This window comes from Scyliorhinus canicula, chromosome 1 (genome assembly GCF_902713615.1).
Source record: "Scyliorhinus canicula chromosome 1, sScyCan1.1, whole genome shotgun sequence".
NCBI lineage: Eukaryota > Metazoa > Chordata > Chondrichthyes > Carcharhiniformes > Scyliorhinidae > Scyliorhinus > Scyliorhinus canicula.
This window is the reverse complement of record NC_052146.1, coordinates 167,511,677-167,533,617: the sequence shown is the minus strand read 5'-3', so window position 1 is coordinate 167,533,617 and position 21,941 is coordinate 167,511,677. Positions and strand designations below refer to the sequence as shown.

At 48.2% G+C, this 21,941-nt stretch overlaps 1 protein-coding gene across 1 annotated transcript in view; it reads left to right on the top strand.

Moving 5' to 3' along the window:
- tmem181 (transmembrane protein 181) overlaps window positions 1-21,941 on the top strand; it is a 364,173-nt gene that overhangs the window by 131,237 nt on the left and 210,995 nt on the right. Inside the window, 1 exon segment of the mRNA XM_038802279.1 lies at window positions 19,826-19,887. Within this exon segment, the coding sequence (XP_038658207.1) occupies window positions 19,826-19,887 (62 nt within the window).

Sequence of the window (21,941 nt, the reverse complement as noted above, 5' to 3'; positions counted from 1 at the left end):
GGAGCTAGGGCTTTTCTTTTTGGAGCGGAGGAGGATGAGAGGCGACTTAATAGAAGTCTATAAGATGATATGATTCGTGGGCAGCACGGTAGCATGGTGGTTAGCATAAATGCTTCACAGCTCCAGGGTCCCAGGTTCGATTCCCGGCTGGGTCACTGTCTGTGCGGAGTCTGCACGTCCTCCCCATGTGTGCGTGGGTTTCCTCCGGGTGCTCCGGTTTCCTCCCACAGTCCAAAGATGTGCGGGTTAGGTGGATTGGTCATGCTAAATTGCCCGTAGTGTCCTAAAAAGTAAGGTTAAGGGGGGGGGTTGTTGGGTTACGGGTATAGGGTGGATACGTGGGTCTGAGTAGGGTGATCATGGCTCGGCACAACATCGAGGGCCGAAGGGCCTGTTCTGTGCTGTACTGTTCTATGTTCTATGATGAGGGGGATAGATAGAGTGGACGTTCAGAGACTATTTCCTCGGGTGGATGTCGCTGTTACAAGGGGGCATAACTATAAGATTCAGGGTGGGAGATATAGGAGGGATGTCCGAGGTAGGTTCTTTACTCAGAGAGTGGTTAGGGTGTGGAATGGACTGCCTGCTGTGATAGTGGAGTCGGATACTTTCAGAAATTTCAAGCGGTTATTAGATAGGCACATGGAGCACACCAAAATGACAGGGAGTGGGATAGATTGATCTTCGTTTCGGACAAAGCCCAGCGCAACATCGATGGCCCAAGGGCCTGTTCTGTGCTGTACTATTCTATGTTCTGTCCAGCACTCGCAGCAAATGCTCCTTAAACAACTCCCACATTACTGTTGTGCATTTCCCCAAGAACAACTATTCCCAATTTATGCTCCTCCGCTCCTGTCTGATAGCAGTATAATTTCTCCTTCCCCAATTAAATACCTTCCCATTCTATGTGTTCCTCTCCCTCTCCATGACTATGGTAAAGGTCAAGGAGTTGTGGTCATTGTCACCGAAATGCTCTCCCACCGAGACATCTGACACCTGGCCTGGTTCGTTGCCAAGCACCAAATCCAATATGGCCTTCCCCCTAGTCGGCCTAACTACATAATGAGTCAGGGATCCTTCCTGTGCACACCTGACAAAATCTGCTCCATCCAAACCATTTGCAGTAAGGAGGTTCCAGTCAATATTAGGGAAGTCACCCATGACACCAACTCTGTTACTTCTGCACCTTTCCAAGATCTTCTACCCAATCTGTTCCTCTATCTCTCTGCTGTTCTTGGGGGGGGGGGGGGGGGGGGTAGTAAACTCCCAATAAGTGACTGCTCCATTCTTGTTTCTGACTTCCACCCATACTGACTAAGTAGACAAACCCTCCTCAACTACCTCCTTTTCTGCAGCTGTGATGCACTGCCTAATTAGCAGTGCCACTCCCCCTTCTCTTTTACCTCCTTCCCTATTATTCTAAAAGCATCGAAACATCTAACAACCATTCCTGCCCCTGTGAAATTCATGTCTCCGTAATGGCCACAACATCGTAGTTCCAAGTACTGATCCATGGTCTAAGTTCATCTCCCTTATGCCTGACACTCCTTGCATTGAAACAGACACACTTTAACCCATTCCACTGAGTGCAACCCATTCCACTGAGTGCAACCTTGCCCTATGTACAGGTCCCACCTTCCCCAGATGATATCCCAATGATCCACATGTCTGAAACTTTCCCTCCTGCCCGAGCCCTGTAGCCACATGTTCAGCTGCACTTGCTCTCTGTTCCTTGTCTCACTTGCATGTGGCACCGGTGGCAATCCTGAGATTCCGACTGTGCTGGTCCTGCTCTTTGATGACCTTGGCGTGCTTTCCCTGGGAGACCTGGACTTGAAGGTCCGGGCTTACTTTCGGGCAGCACAGGTGTTGCAGTGCTACCCTTCACAGTGTGCTGGCCTGGAGGTGTGTCGCTCACGGGGAGGGAGGATGTCCGATGGGCTGGACACCCTGCGTGGAAGATCTCGGGCTGTGCTCCTGGTGATCCTCTTCCGTTTGGGTGCCCATGGCCCCCGGGTTCCTCCATGGGATAGAGGGGCAGCTGGAGTGAGATGCAGAACCCCTGCTGACCTCTGGTGCTGAAATGCGTGGATTCCCACAAGTGCCTTGCACCATGGAGCTAATGCCCTCCGCCATAGAGGCCATGAGCTGAGTCATGGAGCTGATATTCCCTGCCATGGAGTGTACGTCCTGCACCGAAGTCTCCATTGCGGATACCACTCTCACAGTGCGGATACCACTCTCACAGTGTTGCCTTGTTGCTTCGGAGTGATGACACCATTTCCTCAGACAGAATCGATGGGAGGTCGCCAGTCTACCTGGCAGTCAGAAGAAGGATGCTTACCTGATGCTCGCGACTGCCTTTACAGTTCCATCAGCTCTGCAATGATCTGACCCAGGTGCACGTCATCGGCCAGGGGCTCAGCAGTGTCCTGGGCTCTGAATCCCTGGGATGTCCCTGCCTCCACCAATGAGTGACCCAGATGCCTTCCTACTATTTGATCCCATCAAGGTGTGAGTGTCTGCTGGTGGAGGGTGTGATTGACAGATGTGACACCTTTTCTATGGTGGTGACCTCAAATTCCCTCTCTGAGCTGCTCGGGTCAGCGAGGATAGTCCGGGCTGCTCGTCTGACTGCCCTACAAAGTAAGAGAGATGGTATTCGTACTTCATGGAGGATAAATGATGCGAGATGTTTCCTCACGTGAGGCTTGAGGAATGACAAAGATGTGCAGGTTGGGTGGATTGGCAATGAAAAATTGTCCAAAATTCTATGATTAACCTAGGACAAAAGTTTGGCGCAACATCGTGGGCCGAAGGGCCTGTTCTGTGCTGTATTTCTCTATCTCTATCTATCTATCTATCTATCCTTGGGGTTCTCGCTTTTGCTAATTGCACCTGCTTTTCCATCTGCACAGGCAGGGTCTTGGTCCTCTCTGGCCAGCTCAAGGGCTCTGACCTCATGGGGGGTGAGGGTGCTCTCGCATTACTCTGCAAAGCTGTGCTCTCTCACACCTGTTGTGTTCAATTTTGTACTGCAGAGCGATAGATGGGGAGATTGTAGGTGGGAGTTCTGCCAATTCAGGTGGTTGAGGAGTGGCATGCATTGGGCTTGAGTGAAAGCAAGAATGTGAGAAGCAGAGTAGAGGATGGAGGGGCACCACGGGGATTGCGGTGAAGGGGAAGAGGGCCTTGTGGGCAACCCGCAAGGTAGCTGGGTGAGAGGTCACCTTGGAGGTGTGAGCAGTGCATGAGGGGGTGCAGCAAGAGACTAGGTGGCTGACGTACCCTTATCCTGCCATTCCTACTCTGACTAGCCATGGTACTGGTAGCAATCCGGAGATTAATACCTTTGAGGTCCTTGAGCAAAGAACAATACAGTGCAGGAACAGGCCCTTTGGCCCTCCAAGCCTGATACCATCCTTTGCCAAACACTCAGCACTTCCTTATACCGTATCCCTCTGTACACATCCTATCCATGTATTTGTCAAGATGCCTTTTGACCACCGTTAGTGTATCTGCTTCCACAACCTCCCCTGGCAACACGTTCGGCACTCACCACCCTCTGCGTAAAAAACCTGCCTCGCACATCTCCTCTAAACTTTGCCCCACAGACCTTAAACCGATGCCCCCTGGTGACCGACCCCTCCATCCTGCCCATCCACTCCATCTATGCCTCCCATAACCTTGTAGATCTCTATCAGGTCACCCCTCAACCTCCAACTTTCTAATGAAAACAGTCAGAGTCTATTCAGCCTCTCCACATAGCTAACACCCTCCAGGCCAGGAAACAACCTGGTAAATCTCCTCTGCACCCTCTCCAAAGCTTCCACATCCTTCTGCTAGTGTGGCGACCAAAATTATGTACAATATTCCAAGTTTGTCCTTACCAAGGTTGGATTGGATTTGTTTATTGTCATGTGTAACAAGGTACAGTGAAAAGCAAGCAGTTCAAGAGATCGTTAAGTACACATAAAGAAAAGGAAATAAAAGAAAATACATAATAGAGCAACGCAAGATATACAATGTAACTACATAACACCGGCATCGGGTGAAGCAAACAGGGGTGTAGTGTTAATAAGGTGAGTCCATCAGAGGGTCATTTAGGAGTCTGGTAACAGCAGGGAAGAAGCTGTTTTTGATTCTGTTTGTGCGTGTTTTAAGACTTTTGTATCTCCTGCCCGATTGGAGAAGTTGGAAGAGTGAGTAAGCCGGGTGGGAGGGGTCTTTGATTATACTGCCCGCTTTCCCCAGGCAGCGGGAGTTGTAGATGGAATCAATGGATGGGAGGCAGGTTTGGGTGATGGGTTGGACTGTGTTCACAATTCTCTGAGGTTTCTTGACGTCTTAGGCCGATCAATTCACTCAGGAAAAAGATAATATTGTGAATGCTGAGACCCAGGCTATTAGAATAGATAGCATTGAGGTGCGTAGGGAAGAAGTGTTGGCAATTCTGGACAAGGTGGAAATAGATAAGTCCCCGGGGCCTGATGGGATTTATCCTAGGATTCTCTGGGAAGCCAGGGAAGAAATTGCTGAGCCTTTGGCTTTGATTTTTAGGTCATCATTGGCTACAGGACTAGTGCCAGAGGACTGGAGGATAGCAAATGTGGTCCCTTTGTTCAAGAAGGGGAGTAGAGATAACCCCGGTAACTATAGGCCGGTGAGCCTAACGTCTGTGGTGGGTAAAGTCTTGGAGAGGATTATAAAAGATACGATTTATAATCATCTAGATAGGAATAATATGATTAGGGACAGTCAGCATGGTTTTGTGAAGGGTAGGTCATGCCTCACAAACCTTATCGAGTTCTTTGAGAAGGTGACTGAACAGGTAGACGAGGGTAGAGCAGTTGATGTGGTGTATATGGATTTCAGTAAAGCATTTGATAAGGTTAGAGATAGAGAAATACAGCACAGAACAGGCCCTTCGGCCCACGATGTTGCGCCGAACTTTTGTCCTAGGTTAATCATAGAATTTTGGACAATTTGTCATGGCCAATCCACCCAACCTGCACATCTTTGGACTGTGGGAGGAAACCGGAGTACCCGGAGGAAACCCACGCAGTCACGGGGAGGATGTGCAGACTCCACACAGACAGTGACCCAAGTCGAAATCGAACTTGGGACCCTGGAGCTGTGAAGCAATTGTGCTATCCACAATGCTACCGTGCTGCCCTTAAGAAGTTAACCTACACTCCCTTATTCTACCCTAATCCAAGTACCTATCCAATAGCCGTTTGAAGGTCCATAAATTTTCCGACTCAACTACTACCACAGGCAGTGCATTCCATGCCCCCACTACTCTCTGGGTAAAGAACCTACCTCTGACATCCCCTCTATATCTTCCACCATTTATCTTAAATTTATGTCCCCTTGTAATGGTGTGTTCCACCCGGGGAAAAAGTCTCTGACTATCTACTCTATCTATTCCCCTGATCATCTTATAAACCTCTATCAAGTCGCCCCTCATCCTTCTCCGTTCCAATGAGAAAAGGCCCAGCACCCTCAATCTTTCCTCGTATGACCTACTCTCCATTCCAGGCAACATCCTGGTAAATCTCCTCTGCACCTTTTCCAAAGCTTCCACATCCTTCCTAAAATGAGGTGACCAGAACTGCACACAGTACTCCAAATGTGGCCTGACCAAGGTTTTGTACAGCTGCATCATCACCTCACGGCTCTTAAATTCAATCCCTCTGCTAATGAACGCTAGCACACCATAGGCCTTCTTCACAGCTCTATCCACTTGAGTGGCAACTTTCAAAGAACAATGAACATAGACCCCAAGATCTCTCTGCTCCTCCACATTGCCAAGAACCCTACCATTAACCCTGTATTCCGCATTCAGATTTGTCCTTCCAAAATGGACAACCTCACACTTGTCAGGGTTAAACTCCATCTGCCACTTCTCAGCCCAGCTCTGCATTCTATCTATGTCTCTTTGAAGCCGACAACAGCCCTCCTCACTATCCACAACTCCACCAATCTTCGTATCATCTGCAAATTTACTGACCCACCCTTCAACTCCCTCATCCAAGTCGTTAATGAAAATCACAAACAGCAGAGGACCCAGAACTGATCCCTGCGGTACGCCACTGATAACTGGGCTCCAGGCTGAATATTTGCCATCCACCACAACTCTCTGTCTTCTATCAGTTAGCCAGTTTGTTATCCAACTGGCCAAATTTCCCACTATCCCATGCCTCCTTACTTTCTGCATAAGCCTACCATGGGGAACCTTATCAAATGCCTTACTAAAATCCATGTACACTACATCCACTGCTTTACCTTCATCCACATGCTTGGTCACCTCCTCAAAGAATTCAATAAGACTTGTAAGGCAAGACCTACCCCTCACAAATCCGTGCTGACTATCCCTAATCAAGCAATGCCTTTCCAGATGCTCAGAAATCCTATCCCTCAGTACCCTTTCCATTACTTTGCCTACCACCGAAGTAAGACTAACTGGCCTGTAATTCCCAGGGTTATCCCTATTCCCTTTTTTGAACAGGGGCACGACATTCGCCACTCTCCAATCCTCTGGTACCACCCCTGTTGACAGCGAGGACGAAAAGATCATTGCCAACGGCTCTGCAATTTCATTTCTTGCTTCCCATAGAATCCTTGGATATATCCCGTCAGGCCCGGGGGACTTGTCTATCCTCAAGTTTTTCAAAACGCGCAACACATCTTCCTTCCTGACAAGTATCTCCTCAAGCTTATCAGTCTGCTTCACGCTGTCCTCTCCAACAATATGGCCCCTCTCATTTGTAAATACTGAAGAAAAATACTTGTTCAAGACCTCTCCTATCTCTTCAGACTCAATACACAATCTCCCGCTACTGTCCTTAATCGGACCTACTCTCACTCTAGTCATTCTCATATTTCTCACGTAGGTGTAAAAGGCCTTGGGGTTTTCCTTGATCCTACCCGCCAAAGATTTTTCATGCCCTCTCTTAGCTCTCCTAATCCCTTTCTTCAGTTCCCTCCTGGCTATCTTGTATCCCTCCAGCGCCATGTCTGAACCTTGTTTCTTCAGCCTTACATAAGTCTCCTTCTTCCTCTTAACAAGACATTCAACCTCTCTTGTCAACCATGGTTCCCTCACTCGACCATCTCTTCCCTGCCTGACAGGGACATACATATCAAAGACACGCAGTACCTGATCCTTGAACAAGTTCCACATTTCACTTGTGTCCTTCCCTGACAGCCTATGTTCCCAACTTCTGCACTTCAATTCTTGTCTGACAGCATTGTATTTACCCTTCCCCCAATTATAAACCTTGCCCTGTTGCTCGCACCTATCCCTCTCCATTACTAAAGTGAAAGTCACAGAATTGTGGTCACTACCTCCAAAATGCTCCCCCACTAACAAATCTATCACCTGCCCTGGTTCATTACCAAGTACTAAATCCAATATGGCCTCCCCTCTGGTCGGACAATCTACATACTGTGTTAGAAAAGCTTCCTGGACACACTGCACAAACACTACCCCATCCAAACTATTTGATCTAAAGAGTTTCCACTCAATGTTTGGGAAGTTGAAGTCGCCCATGACTACTACCCTGTGACTTCTGCACCTTTCCAGAATCTGTTTCCCAATCTGTTCCTCCACATCTCTGCTGCTATTGGGGGGCCTATAGAACACTCCCAACAAGGTGACTGCTCCTTTCCTATTTCTAACTTCAACCCATATTACCTCAGTAGGCAGATCCCCCTCGAACTGCCTTTCTGCAGCTGTTATACTATCTCTAATTAACAATGCCACCCCCCCACCTCTTTTACCATCCTCCCTAATCTTGTTGAAACATCTATAACCAGGGACCTCCAACAACCATTTCTGCCCCTCTTCTATCCAAGTTTCCGTGATGGCCACCACATCGTAGTCCCAAGTACCGATCCATGCATTAAGTTCACCCACCTTATTCCTGATGCTTCTTGCATTAAAGTATACACACTTCAACCCATCTCCTTGCCTGCAAGTACTCTCCTTTGTCATTGTTACCTTCCCCACTGCATCACTATGTGCTTTGGCGTCCTGACTATAGTCTACCTTAGTTGCTGGACTACAGATCCGGTTCCCATTCCCCTGCCAAATTAGTTTAAACCCTCCCGAAGAGTACTAGAAAACCTCCCCCCCAGGATATTGGTGCCCCTCTGGTTCAGATGCAACCCGTCCTGCTTGTACAGGTCCCACCTTCCCCAGAATGCGCTCCAATTATCCAAATACCTGAAGCCCTCCCTCCTACACCATTCCTGCAGCCACGTGTTCAACTGCACTCTCTCCCTATTCCTAGCCTCGCTATCACGTGGCACCGGCAACAAACCAGAGATGACAACTCTGTCTGTCCTGGCCCTTAACTTCCAGCCTAACTCCCTAAACTTGTTTATTACCTCCACACCCTTTTTCCTACCTACATCGTTGGTACCAATGTGCACCACGACTTCTGGCTGCTCACCCTCCCCCTTCAGGATCCTGAAGACACGATCAGAGACATCCCTGGCCCTGGCACCCGGGAGGCAACATACCTTTCGGGAGTCTCGCTCGCGACCACAGAATCTCCTATCTATTCCCCTAACCATTGAATCTCCTATTACTATTGCTTTTCTATGCTCCCCCCTTCCCTTCTGAGCCCCCGAGCCAGACTCAGTGCCAGAGACCTGGCCGCTGGGGCCTTCCCCCGGTAGGTCATCCCCCCCAACAGCATCCAAAACGGTATACTTGTTTTGAAGGGGAATGGCCACGAGGGATCCCTGCACTGTCTGCCTGTTAGTTTTCTTTCCCCTGACTGTAACCCAGCTACTCTTGTCCAGTACCTTTGGTGTGGCTACCTCCCTGTAACTCTTCTCTATGACCCCCTCTGCCTCCCGGATGATCCGAAGTTCATCCAGCTCCAGCTCCAGTACCTTAACACGGTCTCTGAGGAGCTGGAGTTGGGTGCACTTCCCGCAGGTATAGTCAGCGGGGACACCAGTGGTATCCCTCACCACCCACATCCTACAGGAGGAGCATGCAACTGCCCTAGCCTCCATCCCCTCTTACTTTACAGAATTAGCTGCCCTGTGGACCAACTGGACCTCCGCCCTCCGACTCTGCTTCCAGTCAGCTGTACTCTAAACTCCTGGTTCCCTTCACGCTCTTTGATAAATATAGGAAATGAAATGTAAGGAGCACCTTACTCCCTCCTCACCTAACTCCCTCAGTCACCAAACTCTCACTGTAGCACTCAAATGCCACAAGCTCAGCACTCAGTGCAAAGGTTCCCCACGGTCGGCTATTGCAGAAAATACGGAGGCTGGGGATTGAGGGTGATTTAGAGATGTGGATCAGAAATTGGCTAGTTGAAAGAAGACAGAGAGTGGTAGTTGATGGGAAATGTTCAGAATGGAGTTCAGTTACGAGTGGCGTACCACAAGGATCTGTTCTGGGGCCGTTGCTGTTTGTCATTTTTATAAATGACCTAGAGGAGGGCGCAGAAGGATGGGTGAGTAAATTTGCAGACGACACTAAAGTCGGTGGAGTTGTAGACAGTGCGGAAGGATGTTGCAGGTTACAGAGGGACATAGATAAGCTGCAGAGCTGGGCTGAGAGGTGGCAAATGGAGTTTAATGTGGAGAAGTGTGAGGTGATTCACTTTGGAAAGAATAACAGGAATGCGGAATATTTGGCTAATGGTAAAATTCTTGGCAGAGTGGATGAGCAGAGTGATCTCGGTGTCCATGTACATAGATCCCTGAAAGTTGCCACCCAGGTTGATAGGGTTGTGAAGAAGGCCTATGGTGTGTTGGCCTTTATTGGTAGAGGGATTGAATTCCGGAGCCATGAGGTCATGTTGCAGTTGTACAAAACTCTAGTACGGCCGCATTTGGAGTATTGCGTACAGTTCTGGTCGCCTCATTATAGGAAGGACGTGGAAGCTTTGGAACGGGTGCAGAGGAGATTTACCAGGATGTTGCCTGGTATGGAGGGAAAATCTTATGAGGAAAGACGGATGGACTTGAGGTTGTTTTCGTTAGAGAGAAGAAGGTTAAGAGGTGACTTAATAGAAGCATACAAAATGATCAGAGGGTTAGATAGGGTGGACAGCGAGAGCCTTCTCCCGCGGATGGAGGTGGCTAGCACGAGGGGACATAGACTTAAATTGAGGGGTAATAGATATACGACAGAGGTCAGAGGTGGGTTTTTTACGCAAAGAGTGGTGAGGCCGTGGAATGCCCTACCTGCAACAGTAGTGAACTCGCCAACATTGAGGGCATTTAAAAGTTTAGTGGATAAGCATATGGATGATAAGGGCATAGTGTAGGTTAGATGGCCTTTAGTTTTTTTTCCATGTCGGTGCAACATCGAGGGCTGAAGGGCCTGTACTGCGCTATATCGTTCTATGTTCTAATTGCCATACCAGGCTGTGATGCAGCCAGGTAGGATACTTTCTTTGGTGCATCTGTAAAAGTTGGTAAGGGTTAATGTGAACATGCCGAATTTCCTTAGTTTCCTGAAAGTTGTGCTATCTTGGTGGTAGCGTTGACGTGGGTGGACCAGGACAGATCTTTGGAGATGTGCACCCCTAGGAATTTGAAACTGCTAACCATCTCTATCTCGGCCCCGTTGATGCTGACAGGGGCGTGTACAGTACCTTGCTTCCTGAAGTCAATGACCAGCTCTTTAGTTTTGCTGGCATTGAGGGCTAGATCGGTGTCACTGCACCACTCCACTAGGTTATCAATCTCCCTCCTGAATTCTGTCTCGTCGTTATTCGAGATCCGACCCACTATGGTTGTATCGTCAGCAAAATTGTCAATGGAGTTGGAACCAAATTTTGTCTTGCAGTCATGTGTGTACAGGGAGTATAGTCGGGGGCTACATACGCAGCCTTGCGGGGCCCCGGTTTGAGGACTATTGTGGAGGAGGTGTTGTTGTTTATTCTCACTGATTATGGTCTGTGGGTTAGAAAGCTGAGGGTCCAGTTGCAGAGTGAGAAGCCAAGTCCTAGGTTTTGGAGTTTTGATATGAGCTTGGCTAGGATTATGGTGTCGAAGGCGGAGATGGAGTCAATATATAGGATTCTGATGTAGGAGTCCTTGTTGTCGAGATGCTGTAGGGATGAGTGTAGAGCCAGGGAGATGGCGTCTGCTGTGTACCAGTTTCATGTGAATTGCAGTGGATCAAGGCATTCTGGGAGTATGGAGGTGATGCGCTCATGACCTACCTCTCGAAGCACTTCATTACGACTGAAGTCAGGGCCACCGGACGGTAGTTGTTGAGGCACGTTGCCTGGTTTTTCTTTGGCACCGGAATGATGGTGATCATCTTGAAGCAGGTGGGGACTTTGGAGCGGAGTTAAAGATGTCTGTGAACACATCTGCCAGCTGGTCCATGCAGGCTCTGAGTGCACGACCAGGAATCTCGTCTGGACCAGTTGCCTTCCAAGGGTTCACTTTCAGGAAGGCCGATCTGACTTTGGAAGCTGTGACGGTGGGCATGGGTGTGTTATGGGCTGCTGGGGTACTCGACAGCGGATCGCTGGTTTCCTGCTCGAACCGAGCATAGAATGCATTGAGTTAATCGGGGAGGGGTGCATTGCTGCTGGAGATACTGCTCGGCTTCGCTTTGTAGCCCGTTATGTTGTTTAGGTCTTGCCACAACCGCCGAGAGTCTGTAACGCATCTGTGACTCTAGCTTGGTCTGATATTCTCTCTTGGCATCTCGGATGGCTTTGCGGAAGTTGTACCTGGATTTCTTGTATAGGTCAGGGTTGCCTGACTTGAACGCCTCATACGTGTCCTTCAGTAGGGAGTCAATCTCGTGATTGAGCCATGGTTGGGGAACGTACATACTGCTGTCTTTGGCACGTAGTCGCCCACACATTTGCTGATGAAGTCTGTGACGGTGGTGGCATACTCATTTAAGTTGATCGCTGAGTTCTTAAATATGGACCAGTCCACTGTCTCTAAGCAGTCACGTAGGAACTCTTCTGTTTCCTCGGACCAGCACTGCACAACGTTCTTAGCTAGATTCGCCAACTTGAGGTTCTGCTTGTATGCTGGGAGAAGGAGCACCGTCTTTTTAAAAATATTTTTTAATGCTCCTCCTTTTTCACATTTTCGACCAAATTTACAGCCAACAATAAACAACAATCAGTAACGAATGTAATGTCAATCCCCATATCAATAACAACATTCTCATCCTCCCACCAAATCCCAGACATTAGCCCGCATGTTAACGTAAACAAATGACAAGAAGGAATCGGGAATCGCCCATGGTCACCATTAACACATACAGTCCCCCTCCTCCCAAACCTCCCAGCCCCGAACCCCCCTAATGTTTGATGTTATCCAATTCTTGAAAGCACATAATGAATAACGCCCATGAATTGTAGAACCCCTCCATCCTTCTCCTCAGTTGTAATTTAACCTTGTGAAGCATTAAGAATTCCAGCAGGTCCCCCCGCCACGCCAGGGCACAGGGTGGAGAGGTTGATCTCCAACCTAACAGGATCCGCCTTCAGGCGATCAACGAGGCAAAGGCTACAACACCTGCCTCTGCACCCGTTTCCAACCCCGACTAGTCCGACATCCCGATTTTGGCCTCACGAGGGCCCGGGTGCAGTTTCACGTGCACCACTTTAGAGATTACCCGAAACAACTCCTTCCAGTAATCCTTCAGCTTTGGACAGGACCAAAACATATGAACGTGGTTTGCGGGGTCGCCCCCCACCCCACAACATTCACACACATCTTCTACCCCCTCAAAAGTGTCGGCTCATCCTTGCCCTTGGAAGGTGAGCTCTATACAACACCTTCAGTTGTATCAGCCCCAACCTCGCACACGAGGTGGAGGCGTTCACCCTCCGGGGCACCTCACACCAGAACCACTCCTCCATCCCCTCTCCCAACTCTTCCTCCCACTTTTCCTTAATCCCTTCTATCAGTGCCTTCTCCTCCTCCAAAATAGCCCCGTAAATCACCGATACTACCCCCCTTCTTCCGTTCCCCCCTATTGTCAGCACCTCCTCCAGCAATGTGGATGCCGGCTCTACTGGGAAGCTCTGTATCTCCTTTCTAGTAAAGTGTCGAACCTGCATGTATCTAAACATTTGCCCCTGCTCCAGCCCATATTTCGCTCCCAGCTCCTTCAATCCCACAAAATAACACCCAAGAAAAAAATCTTTTAGTGTCCTAACCCCTTTCTCCTCCCATCTCTGAAAATTTCCATCCCACTTCCCTGGCTCAAATCTATGGTTCGCCCAAATTGGCATTTCCCTTGACCCTGCTCCCAACCCGAAGTGCTGTAGAAACTGCCTCCAAATTCTCAACAAAGCTATTACTACCGGACTCACTGAGTATCTCCCCGGGGCCGTAGGGAGCGGCGCTGTCGCTAGTGCCTTCAATCCCGACCCCCGACCCAAACTCTCCTCCATTCCGACCCATTGGGAGTCAACCACTCTGACCCATCTCCGTACCTTCTCCACATTCGCCGCCCAGTAATAATATATCAGGTTTGGAAGACCCAAACTTCCTTCCTGCCTTCCTCTCTGTAGTAGCACCTTTTTAATTCTGGCCATCTTCCCTCCCCATATGAATGAGGTAATCCTTCCCTCAATCTCTCTTAAAAAATGCCTTTGGCAGGAAAATAGGCAGGCATTGAAAAATAAACAGAAATCACGGCAACACGTTCATTTTAACCTCCTGTACCCGACCCGCCAGTGACAGAGAGAGACCATCCCACCTTGCAAGAGCAGCTTTCACCCTCCCCATCAAAATAAAAATGGTGTACCTATGGAGCCCCCCCCCCCAATCTCGAGCAACCTGCACCCCCAGGTTTCTGAAGTGAGTCCCTGCCTTACGAATGCTGCCGGCCATCTCCCCCAACAGTTTCCAAAACGGTAAATCTGTTTTGGAGGGAGATGGCCACAGGGGACCCCTGCTCTGCCTTCCTACTTTTCCTCTGTCTGATTGTCACCCATTCCCTATCTCCCTCAGTAATATTTATCTGTGGTGTGCCCAACTTGCTGAACATGCTATCCATGATTTCCTCAACTTCACGGATGCTCCTAAGTGAATCCACCTGCAGCTCCAGAGCCATCACGCGGTCTGACAAGAGCTGCAGTTGGACACACGTCGAACACATGAAGAAGTCAGGAACACCAGAAGTGTCCCTGAATTCCCACATTGCACAGGAGGAGCATGACACGGGTCTGGGATCTCCTGCCATGACTTAACCCTTAAGTTAACTTTACAACAACGCCTAGAGAGAATAAGAGAAAAGAAAATAGAAAATAAAAACTACTTGCCAGTCACCAGCCAATCACTTACCTGTTGGCCGTGCTATCCTTCTTCACACTTGTCTTCCTCACAGTGCCTTTTTTTTGCTCAAGGAGGTGGAAGGGAGGGAAACATCAGTGCTTACAAAGATGATTGATGCAGGTAGAGCAGTGGATGTTGTCTGTATGGACTTCAGTAAGGCCTTTGACAAGGCCCCTCATGGTAGACTGGAGAAAAGGGTGAAGTCACACGTGATCAGGGGTGAGCTGGCAAGATGGATACAGAACTGGCTAGGTCATAGAAGGCAGAGAGTAGCAACGGAAGGGTGCTTTTCGAATTGGAGGGCTGTGACTAGTGGTGTTCCACAGGGATCAGTGCTGGGACCTTTGCTGATCGTAGCATATATAAATAATTTGGAGGAAAATGTAACTGGCCTGATTAGTAAATTTGCAGACGACACAAAGGTTGGTGGAATTGTGGATAGTGATGAGGATTGACAGTCAGAGAGATCTAGGTGTACAGGTCCAGAGGTCACGGAAAGGGGCAACACAGGTGGAGAAGGCAGTCAAGAAGGCATACGGCATGCTTGCCTTCATTGGCCGGGGCATTGAGTATAAGAATTGGCACGTCATGTTGCAGTGTATAGAACATAGTTAGGCCACACTTGGAGTATAGTGTTCAATTCTGGTCGCCACACTACCAGAAGGATGTGGAGGCATTAGAGAAGGTGCAGAAGAGATTTACCAGGATGTTGCCTGGTATGGAGGGCATTAGCTATGAGGAGCGGTTGAATAAACTCGGTTTGTTCTCACTGGAACGACGGAGGTTGAGGGGTGACCTGATAGAGGTCTACAAAATTATGAGGGGCATAGACAGGGTGGGTAGTCAGAGGCTTTTTCCCAGGGTAGAGGGCTCAATTACTAGGGGGCATAGGTTTAAGGTGCGAGGGGCAAGATTTAGAGGAGATGTACGAGGCAGGTGTTTTCATGTACAGAGGGTAGTGGGTACCTGGAACTCGCTGCGCCGGTGGAGGTGGTGGAAGCAGGGACGATAGTCACATTTAAGGGACATCTTGATAAATACATGAATAGGATGGGAATTGAGGGATACGGACCCAGGAAGTGTAGAGATTTTAGTTTAGACGGGCAGCATAGTCGACGCAGGCTTGGAGGGCCAAAGGACATGTTCCTGTGCTGTACTTTTTCTTTGTTCTAGTGTTTCGGGATTAACCGCTCCTTGATACCAGTTCTTTGAAATCAGATTTTGTGGTTAGCTATTGATGAGGTAGATAGGGGATTTAAATAAGAAATCATCAGGAGTAATTGACTGAATCATATTCACCATGAGAGTAAGAGAAGCTAACTAACTGGGAATTAATCAGACAAGACTTAAAATGTTCAAGTTGTTCGAAGGCCAGTGACAAAAGATTTCCTTAAAGGCAGATGCCTTCCCATGCCTGGACAGACATGTTTCCATGGTAATAGTCAGTCAGGGTCATAATGACTTTTCAAAAGCTGTGTTAATCTAATTTTTTTTTAAATGTTTTTTTTATTGAGTTTTCATATTTTATATACAACATATTACAAATTATTAGAGAAAAAAAACACGCAAAAATTAACATATATATTTACAGGTAAGCATCTTCATAATAACAATTGTGGCCGCCCCCTTTAGCCGGCATACATATTTTACAATCCCCAATATGGCCGAGGCACATGTTTATAGGCATTTATTTATAGTTTGGTTTTGGGCCTTAGCTTGCCATCAAACCCCCATAACGAACCCCCCCCCCCCGGCTACCTTCCCCCGATACCCGTCCATTTTCCCCTGATTCTTGGCTACCCGACTATTCTTCCTCTTGTTCGTTGGCCACAAATAGGTCCCGGAACAATTGCATGAATGGCTCCCAAGTTCTGTGGAAGCCGTCGTCTGACCCTCTGATGGCGAATTTGATTTTCTCCATTTGGAGAGATTCCGAGAGGTCAGACAGCCAGTCTGCAGCTCTGGGCGGTGCTGCTGACCACCAGCCAAACAGGATTCTACGGCGGGCGATCAGGGAGGCAAAGGCAAGGGCGTCTGCCCTCCTCCCCAGGAATAGATCTGGCTGGTCTGAAACCCTGAAGACCGCCACAATCGGGCATGGCTCCACCCTCACCCCCACCACTTTGGACATAGCCTCGAAGAAGGCTGTCCAGTACTCCACAAGTCTGGGGGAAGACCAGAACATGTGGGCGTGGTTGGCCGGGCCTCTTTGGCACCGTTCACATCTGTCCTCCACCTCTGGGAAGAACCTACTCATACGGTTTCTCGTTAAGTGGGCTCTATGTACCACTTTTAGTTGCGTCAGACTAAACCTTGCGCACGTGGAGGTGGAGTTGACCCTATGCAGTGCTTCGCTCCAGAGTCCCCACCCTATCTCCATCCCCAGGTCGTCCTCCCATTTCCTTCTTGTTGCGTCCAGTACGGTGTCGTCCCTTTCTACCAGTCGGTCATACATGTCGCTACAGTTCCCCTTCTCTAGGATACTTGCGTCCAGTAGGTCTTCCAGTAGTGTCTGTCGTGGCGGTTGTGGGTACGTCCTTGTCTCCTTTCGTAGGAAGTTTTTGAGCTACAGGTACCGTAGCTCGTTCCCCCCAGCTAGTCAAAATTTCTCTGTCAGTTCGTCCAGTGTTGCGATCCTGTGGTCCGTGTATAGGTCCCTGACTGTCAGTGTCCCCCTGTCCTGCCTCCACCTTTTGAAGGTGGCGTCAGTCAGTGCTGGTGTGAACCTATGGTTGTTGCAGATGGGAGCCTTGTCCGACATTTTGGTCAGGCCAAATTGCTGCTGCAGTTGGTTCCAGGATTGGAGGGTAGCTGTCACCACTGGGCTGCTGGAGTGTTTTTTGGGTGGGGATGGGAGTGCTGCCGTGGCGAGGTCCCCATGCAGGAGGCCTCCTCCGCACGCACCCACTCGGCTTCTGGCTCCTGGATCCATCCCCTTACTCGCTCGGCTGTTGCCGCCCAGTGATAGAATTGTAGATTCGGGAGGGCTAGCCCCACCCTGGATTTTGTTTTTTGTAGGACCATCTTTGGGATCCTAGTATTCCCCCCCCCCCCCCCAATACGAACGCCATGATAAGTTTGTCCAGCACTTTAAAAAAGGCCTTGGGGATGTAGATAGGAATGGATCTAAACAGGAAGAGGAACCTGGGCAGTACGTTCATTTTGATCGTCTGGAGACTCCCCGCGACGGAGAGTGGGAGTGTGTTCCATCTTTGCAGGTCCATTTTTACTTCCTCCGTCAGGCTGGCGAGGTTCCATTTGTGAATCCCTTTCCAGTCATGGGCTATTTGGATCCCCAGGTAGCGGAATTTGTGTCGGGCTTGTTTGAACGGCAGCCCCTTTAGTGCTGCACCCCCCCCCCCCCCCCCCCCCCCCCCTGCGGGTGTACTGGGAAGATCTCGCTTTTGCTCATGTTGAGTTTGTAGCCCGAGAAGGCTCCAAACTCTTTCAGGAGCGCGATGATTCCGTCCATGCTGCTTTGTGGGTCTGAGATATAGAGGAGCAGATCATCTGCATAGAGTGAGACTCTGTGCTCTCTGCCTCCCTTTTGGATCCCCCTCCAATTTTTTGCTGCCCTGAGTGCGATTGCTAGCGGTTCGATTGCTAGTGCGAACAGCAGCGGGGACAGTGGGCATCCTTGTCTGGTGCCCCTGTGCAGCTGGAAGTAGTGTTAATCTAATTAATGTTCGAGGCATAACTGACAAGTCAGGGTATGGAAAATTACAAAATCACACCCAAATCCTTTATCTCTTAAATTGATGGACAGACAGTTCGGCTGAATTGAGTGAATTGTAAATTAGTTAAAGCCAATCACAGCCAGAAAGAGGCCGAAACTTTAAGATAGTAATCTCCTTAAAAGATCAGTTATCGGGATGAGAAAACTCATTTCGGAATCACTCTGACCTACTTTCTGAAACCTATTCTGCTTGCTTTGCAAAATCGCCATTTTCTTTTGTTTTAAATCAATCAGTCGTTTTTGGTACTATGCATCTTGAGTCGAAGAAATTACCAAGAAATATAATTATATTTTGAATTCAATTACTGTATTTGCTAAAGACAGTTGATCTGACTAGCTTGCTGCAGGGCCAGTTGGAACTTTCTAAAATTTTATATTGAAATTGAGTTTACCAGTGGACACTTATAAAAAGCTGACAAATAAAGTTTCAAATAACGTCTGTTATTTGGGAACTAAGAATGGATAACGCATATCCAGGTTCCGAATAGAGACTGAGATCCATCAACCACCCACAGTACAGTCGAGGTGACTGAGTTGATTTCTCCCACAATCCTTTTCTGCCGCCTCTATTGGATCCTAAGGTCATAAATGTGGAAATTTGATGATGATTGCAGTGCAAGTCCTCAGATACTGAAGTAGTTTCTGTCCATATGCAGCAAGATCTGGACGATAATCAGGTCTGGGCTGATAGGTGACAAGTAACATTTGTGCAAAACAAGTGACATCTCCAACAAGAGAGAATTTAACCATGTCCCTTTGACATTGAACAGAATTACCATTGCTGATTTCCCCCACCATCAACACCCTGGAGATTATTGTTGACCAAAAGCTTAACTGGACCAGCCATGTAAATAATCGTGGCTAGAAAAGCAGGTTTGGGTATGGGAATGCTGCAGCAAGTAACTCCCCTCCGTGACTACCCAAAACCTGTCCACCACAAGATATAAGTCAGGAGTGTGATAGAATACTCTCCACTTGCCTAGATGAGTGTAGCCTTGAGGTGCAACAACATCCAGGACAATGCAACCCACTTTTTTGACACCCGATCCACTACTTTCAACATTTACTTCAGCACAGACACTTTGTGTCAACAGTGCCAATAAACAAGATAGGAACTTGCCAAACCCCTTTTGGCACCACCTTTGAAACCTGCGATCTCTGCTATCTAGAAGGACAGAGGCAGTAGATACATACATATGAAAACCACTGCTTGTATGTTCTCCTCCAAGCTACACACCTTCCAGACTTGGAACTATATTGCTTTTCCTCCTCTAATTCTGAGTCCACATCCAGGAACTCTGTTCATAATAACTGAGTGTACCCACACCAAATGACCTGTTGCAATTCAAGAAGGCAAGGCAGCAGCATCTCAAGGGCAGTTAGGGAAGGCACGAGCACTGATGCTCATACCCTATAATATAATATGTTTTTAAAAAGTGATAATTTCTGTGGCAATTTATTGTGGCCAATCCACCTACCCTGAACACCTTTGGTATGTGGGGGCAAAACCCACCCAGACATGGGGGGAATGTGCAAATTCCACACGGACAGTGACCCAGAGCAGAGATCGGACCTGGGACCTCGATGCCATGAGGCAGCAGTGCTAGCCATTGCATCACCATGCTGCCCTTGGAGAGAAATTAATATAGAACGTTTTCCAGTACCTCCTGATATTGAGGCAGGTTGGAAAGAAATGCATTGATGTCCTTCACTATTCACCATGCTCCCGACCCCATTTGACGTTATTATGCTTTGTTTCTCAAGATCTATTCCTTCTGATTGCAGGTCCGGAAATTATTACATCCAGAGCACTGCCACCAATTTCCCCCAAAAGCAAAGCTGGCCTGGTGAGTGTGTGCTGTGAAGCATTTATTTGTTTCAACCAGGGTTTGGTGAATCTGTTAATTAGACTTTAATTTTCTGCAGCCTTTGCTCCTGTTTGCTTGTTGTTGCCAGGGGTCTCGGTTTTCTGATCATAAGATCAATCGTAATCCATGAAATCTTTGGATGCTGTCAGTGATACAACAGAAAACCTGCACATCTGAGTGCTTTACACAGATGTTCCTTTAAGTGGGGGCAGTCTTAACATTCAGCTTCCTCACTACCTATTCTTCCTCCCAGATTTGTACATCTTAGATTGTTATTTATGCTTTTACTATTTTTAAATATGGAAGTTGTGATGAATCCAAAGATCATAGAACATAGAACATAGAACAGTACAGCACAGAACAGGCCCTTCGGCCCTCGATGTTGTGCCGAGCAATGATCACCCTACTTAACCCACGTAACCGGTATACCCGTAACCCAACAATCCCCCCATTAACCTTACACTACGGGCAATTTAGCATGGCCAATCCGCCTAACCCGCACATCTTTGGACTGTGGGAGGAAACCGGAGCACCCGGAGGAAACCCACGCGCACACGGGGAGGACGTGCAGACTCCACACAGACAGTGACCCAGCCGGGAATCGAACCTGGGACCCTGGAGCTGTGAAGCATTGATGCTAACCACCATGCTACCGTGAGGCCCCCAAAAGATGTGCGGGCTAGGTCGATTGGCCTTAGTGCTCAAAAAATGTTGAGTGGGGGTTGCTGGGTTACGGAGGTGGGGTAAATACGTGGGCTTCAGTGGGGTGCCCTTTGTAAGGGCCGGTGCAGAGTCCTTCTCCTTCTGCACTGTGAATTCTATGATTCTATGATTCATGTAGCATTGCATCACATACTGGTAAAGTGTAGGAGGGATTCACATGCGAAATGGACTTACAACTCAATTTAAATGGTGGGTTTGATCAGATAACCTGAGACTTGTGGGCAAATTGAGCAGTGGTATGTGTTTTGCCAGATTTTGAGTCATGAGTCATGTATATTAAAAAGCTATGAGGTTCTGCATCTAATCTGTGCCAACATCATGGCTACTGCCATAATGGATCTCAATGTTTTCAGGTAGAACAGAATACTGCATGAATGAGCATTGAATTAATTTAAATACAAATATTCCATACCAATCCTTTGAGCTGCCATTGGAGGTTAAGTGGATTCGCCATTCTAAATTGCCCTGAGTGTCCAAAGGTTAGGTAGAGTTATTTGGTTATGGGGTAGTGCTGGGAGTGGGCCGAGGTAGAGTGCTCTTTCAGAAGGTCAGTGTAGTCTCGATGGGCCAAATGGCCTCCTTCTGCACTGTAGGGATTCTCTAAGTATTAGGCAACTGCCTGTTCTGTGGAGTGTCGAGGACGCAGAAGTGCTGGCCTGTAATGGGTTTCCTTCGGGTGCTCCAGTTTCCTCCCACAAGTCCCAAAAGACGTGCTGTTAGGCAATTTAGACATTCTGAATTCTCCCTCAGTGTACGAACAGGTGCCGGAATGTGGCGACTAGGGGCTTTTCACAGTAACTTCATTGCAGTATTAATATAAACCTACTTGTGACAATAAAGATTATTATTATTAATTGAACCTCTTGCCTCCTCCATGTACTGATGTCAGATCAATGATCACAACTCTCTGTGTGCAGTTTCGCATTTCTCCCCGCCCATCAGTGGAAACAATCTATCACAATTTCCCGCGATATGACCACTGCATTTCACTTGCACCTTCAGAGTGGCTGTTTCTTGCTTGTTGCAGCTCCCACTCGAGATGTTGCTTTTGCTGTTCCCTACTCTGCATTAAATGATGGGAACCATCCTATTTCCCAGCACTCTTCATCTTGTAAGCTCCAATTTCTCAGCTCTCTGGTTGTCCTTTTTCACTCTTCATCCCTATTGTCCTTCACCTAAGAATCTACCAACCATTCCTTATCTCCCTACCGTCCTCCTTTTCCTGTCCCAAGTTTTACCTTGCCCTCCCCCCATGCACAGGCCTAATTACCTGCTCCCTGATCTCTAGTTATCTTTTTTCAGTCCAACCT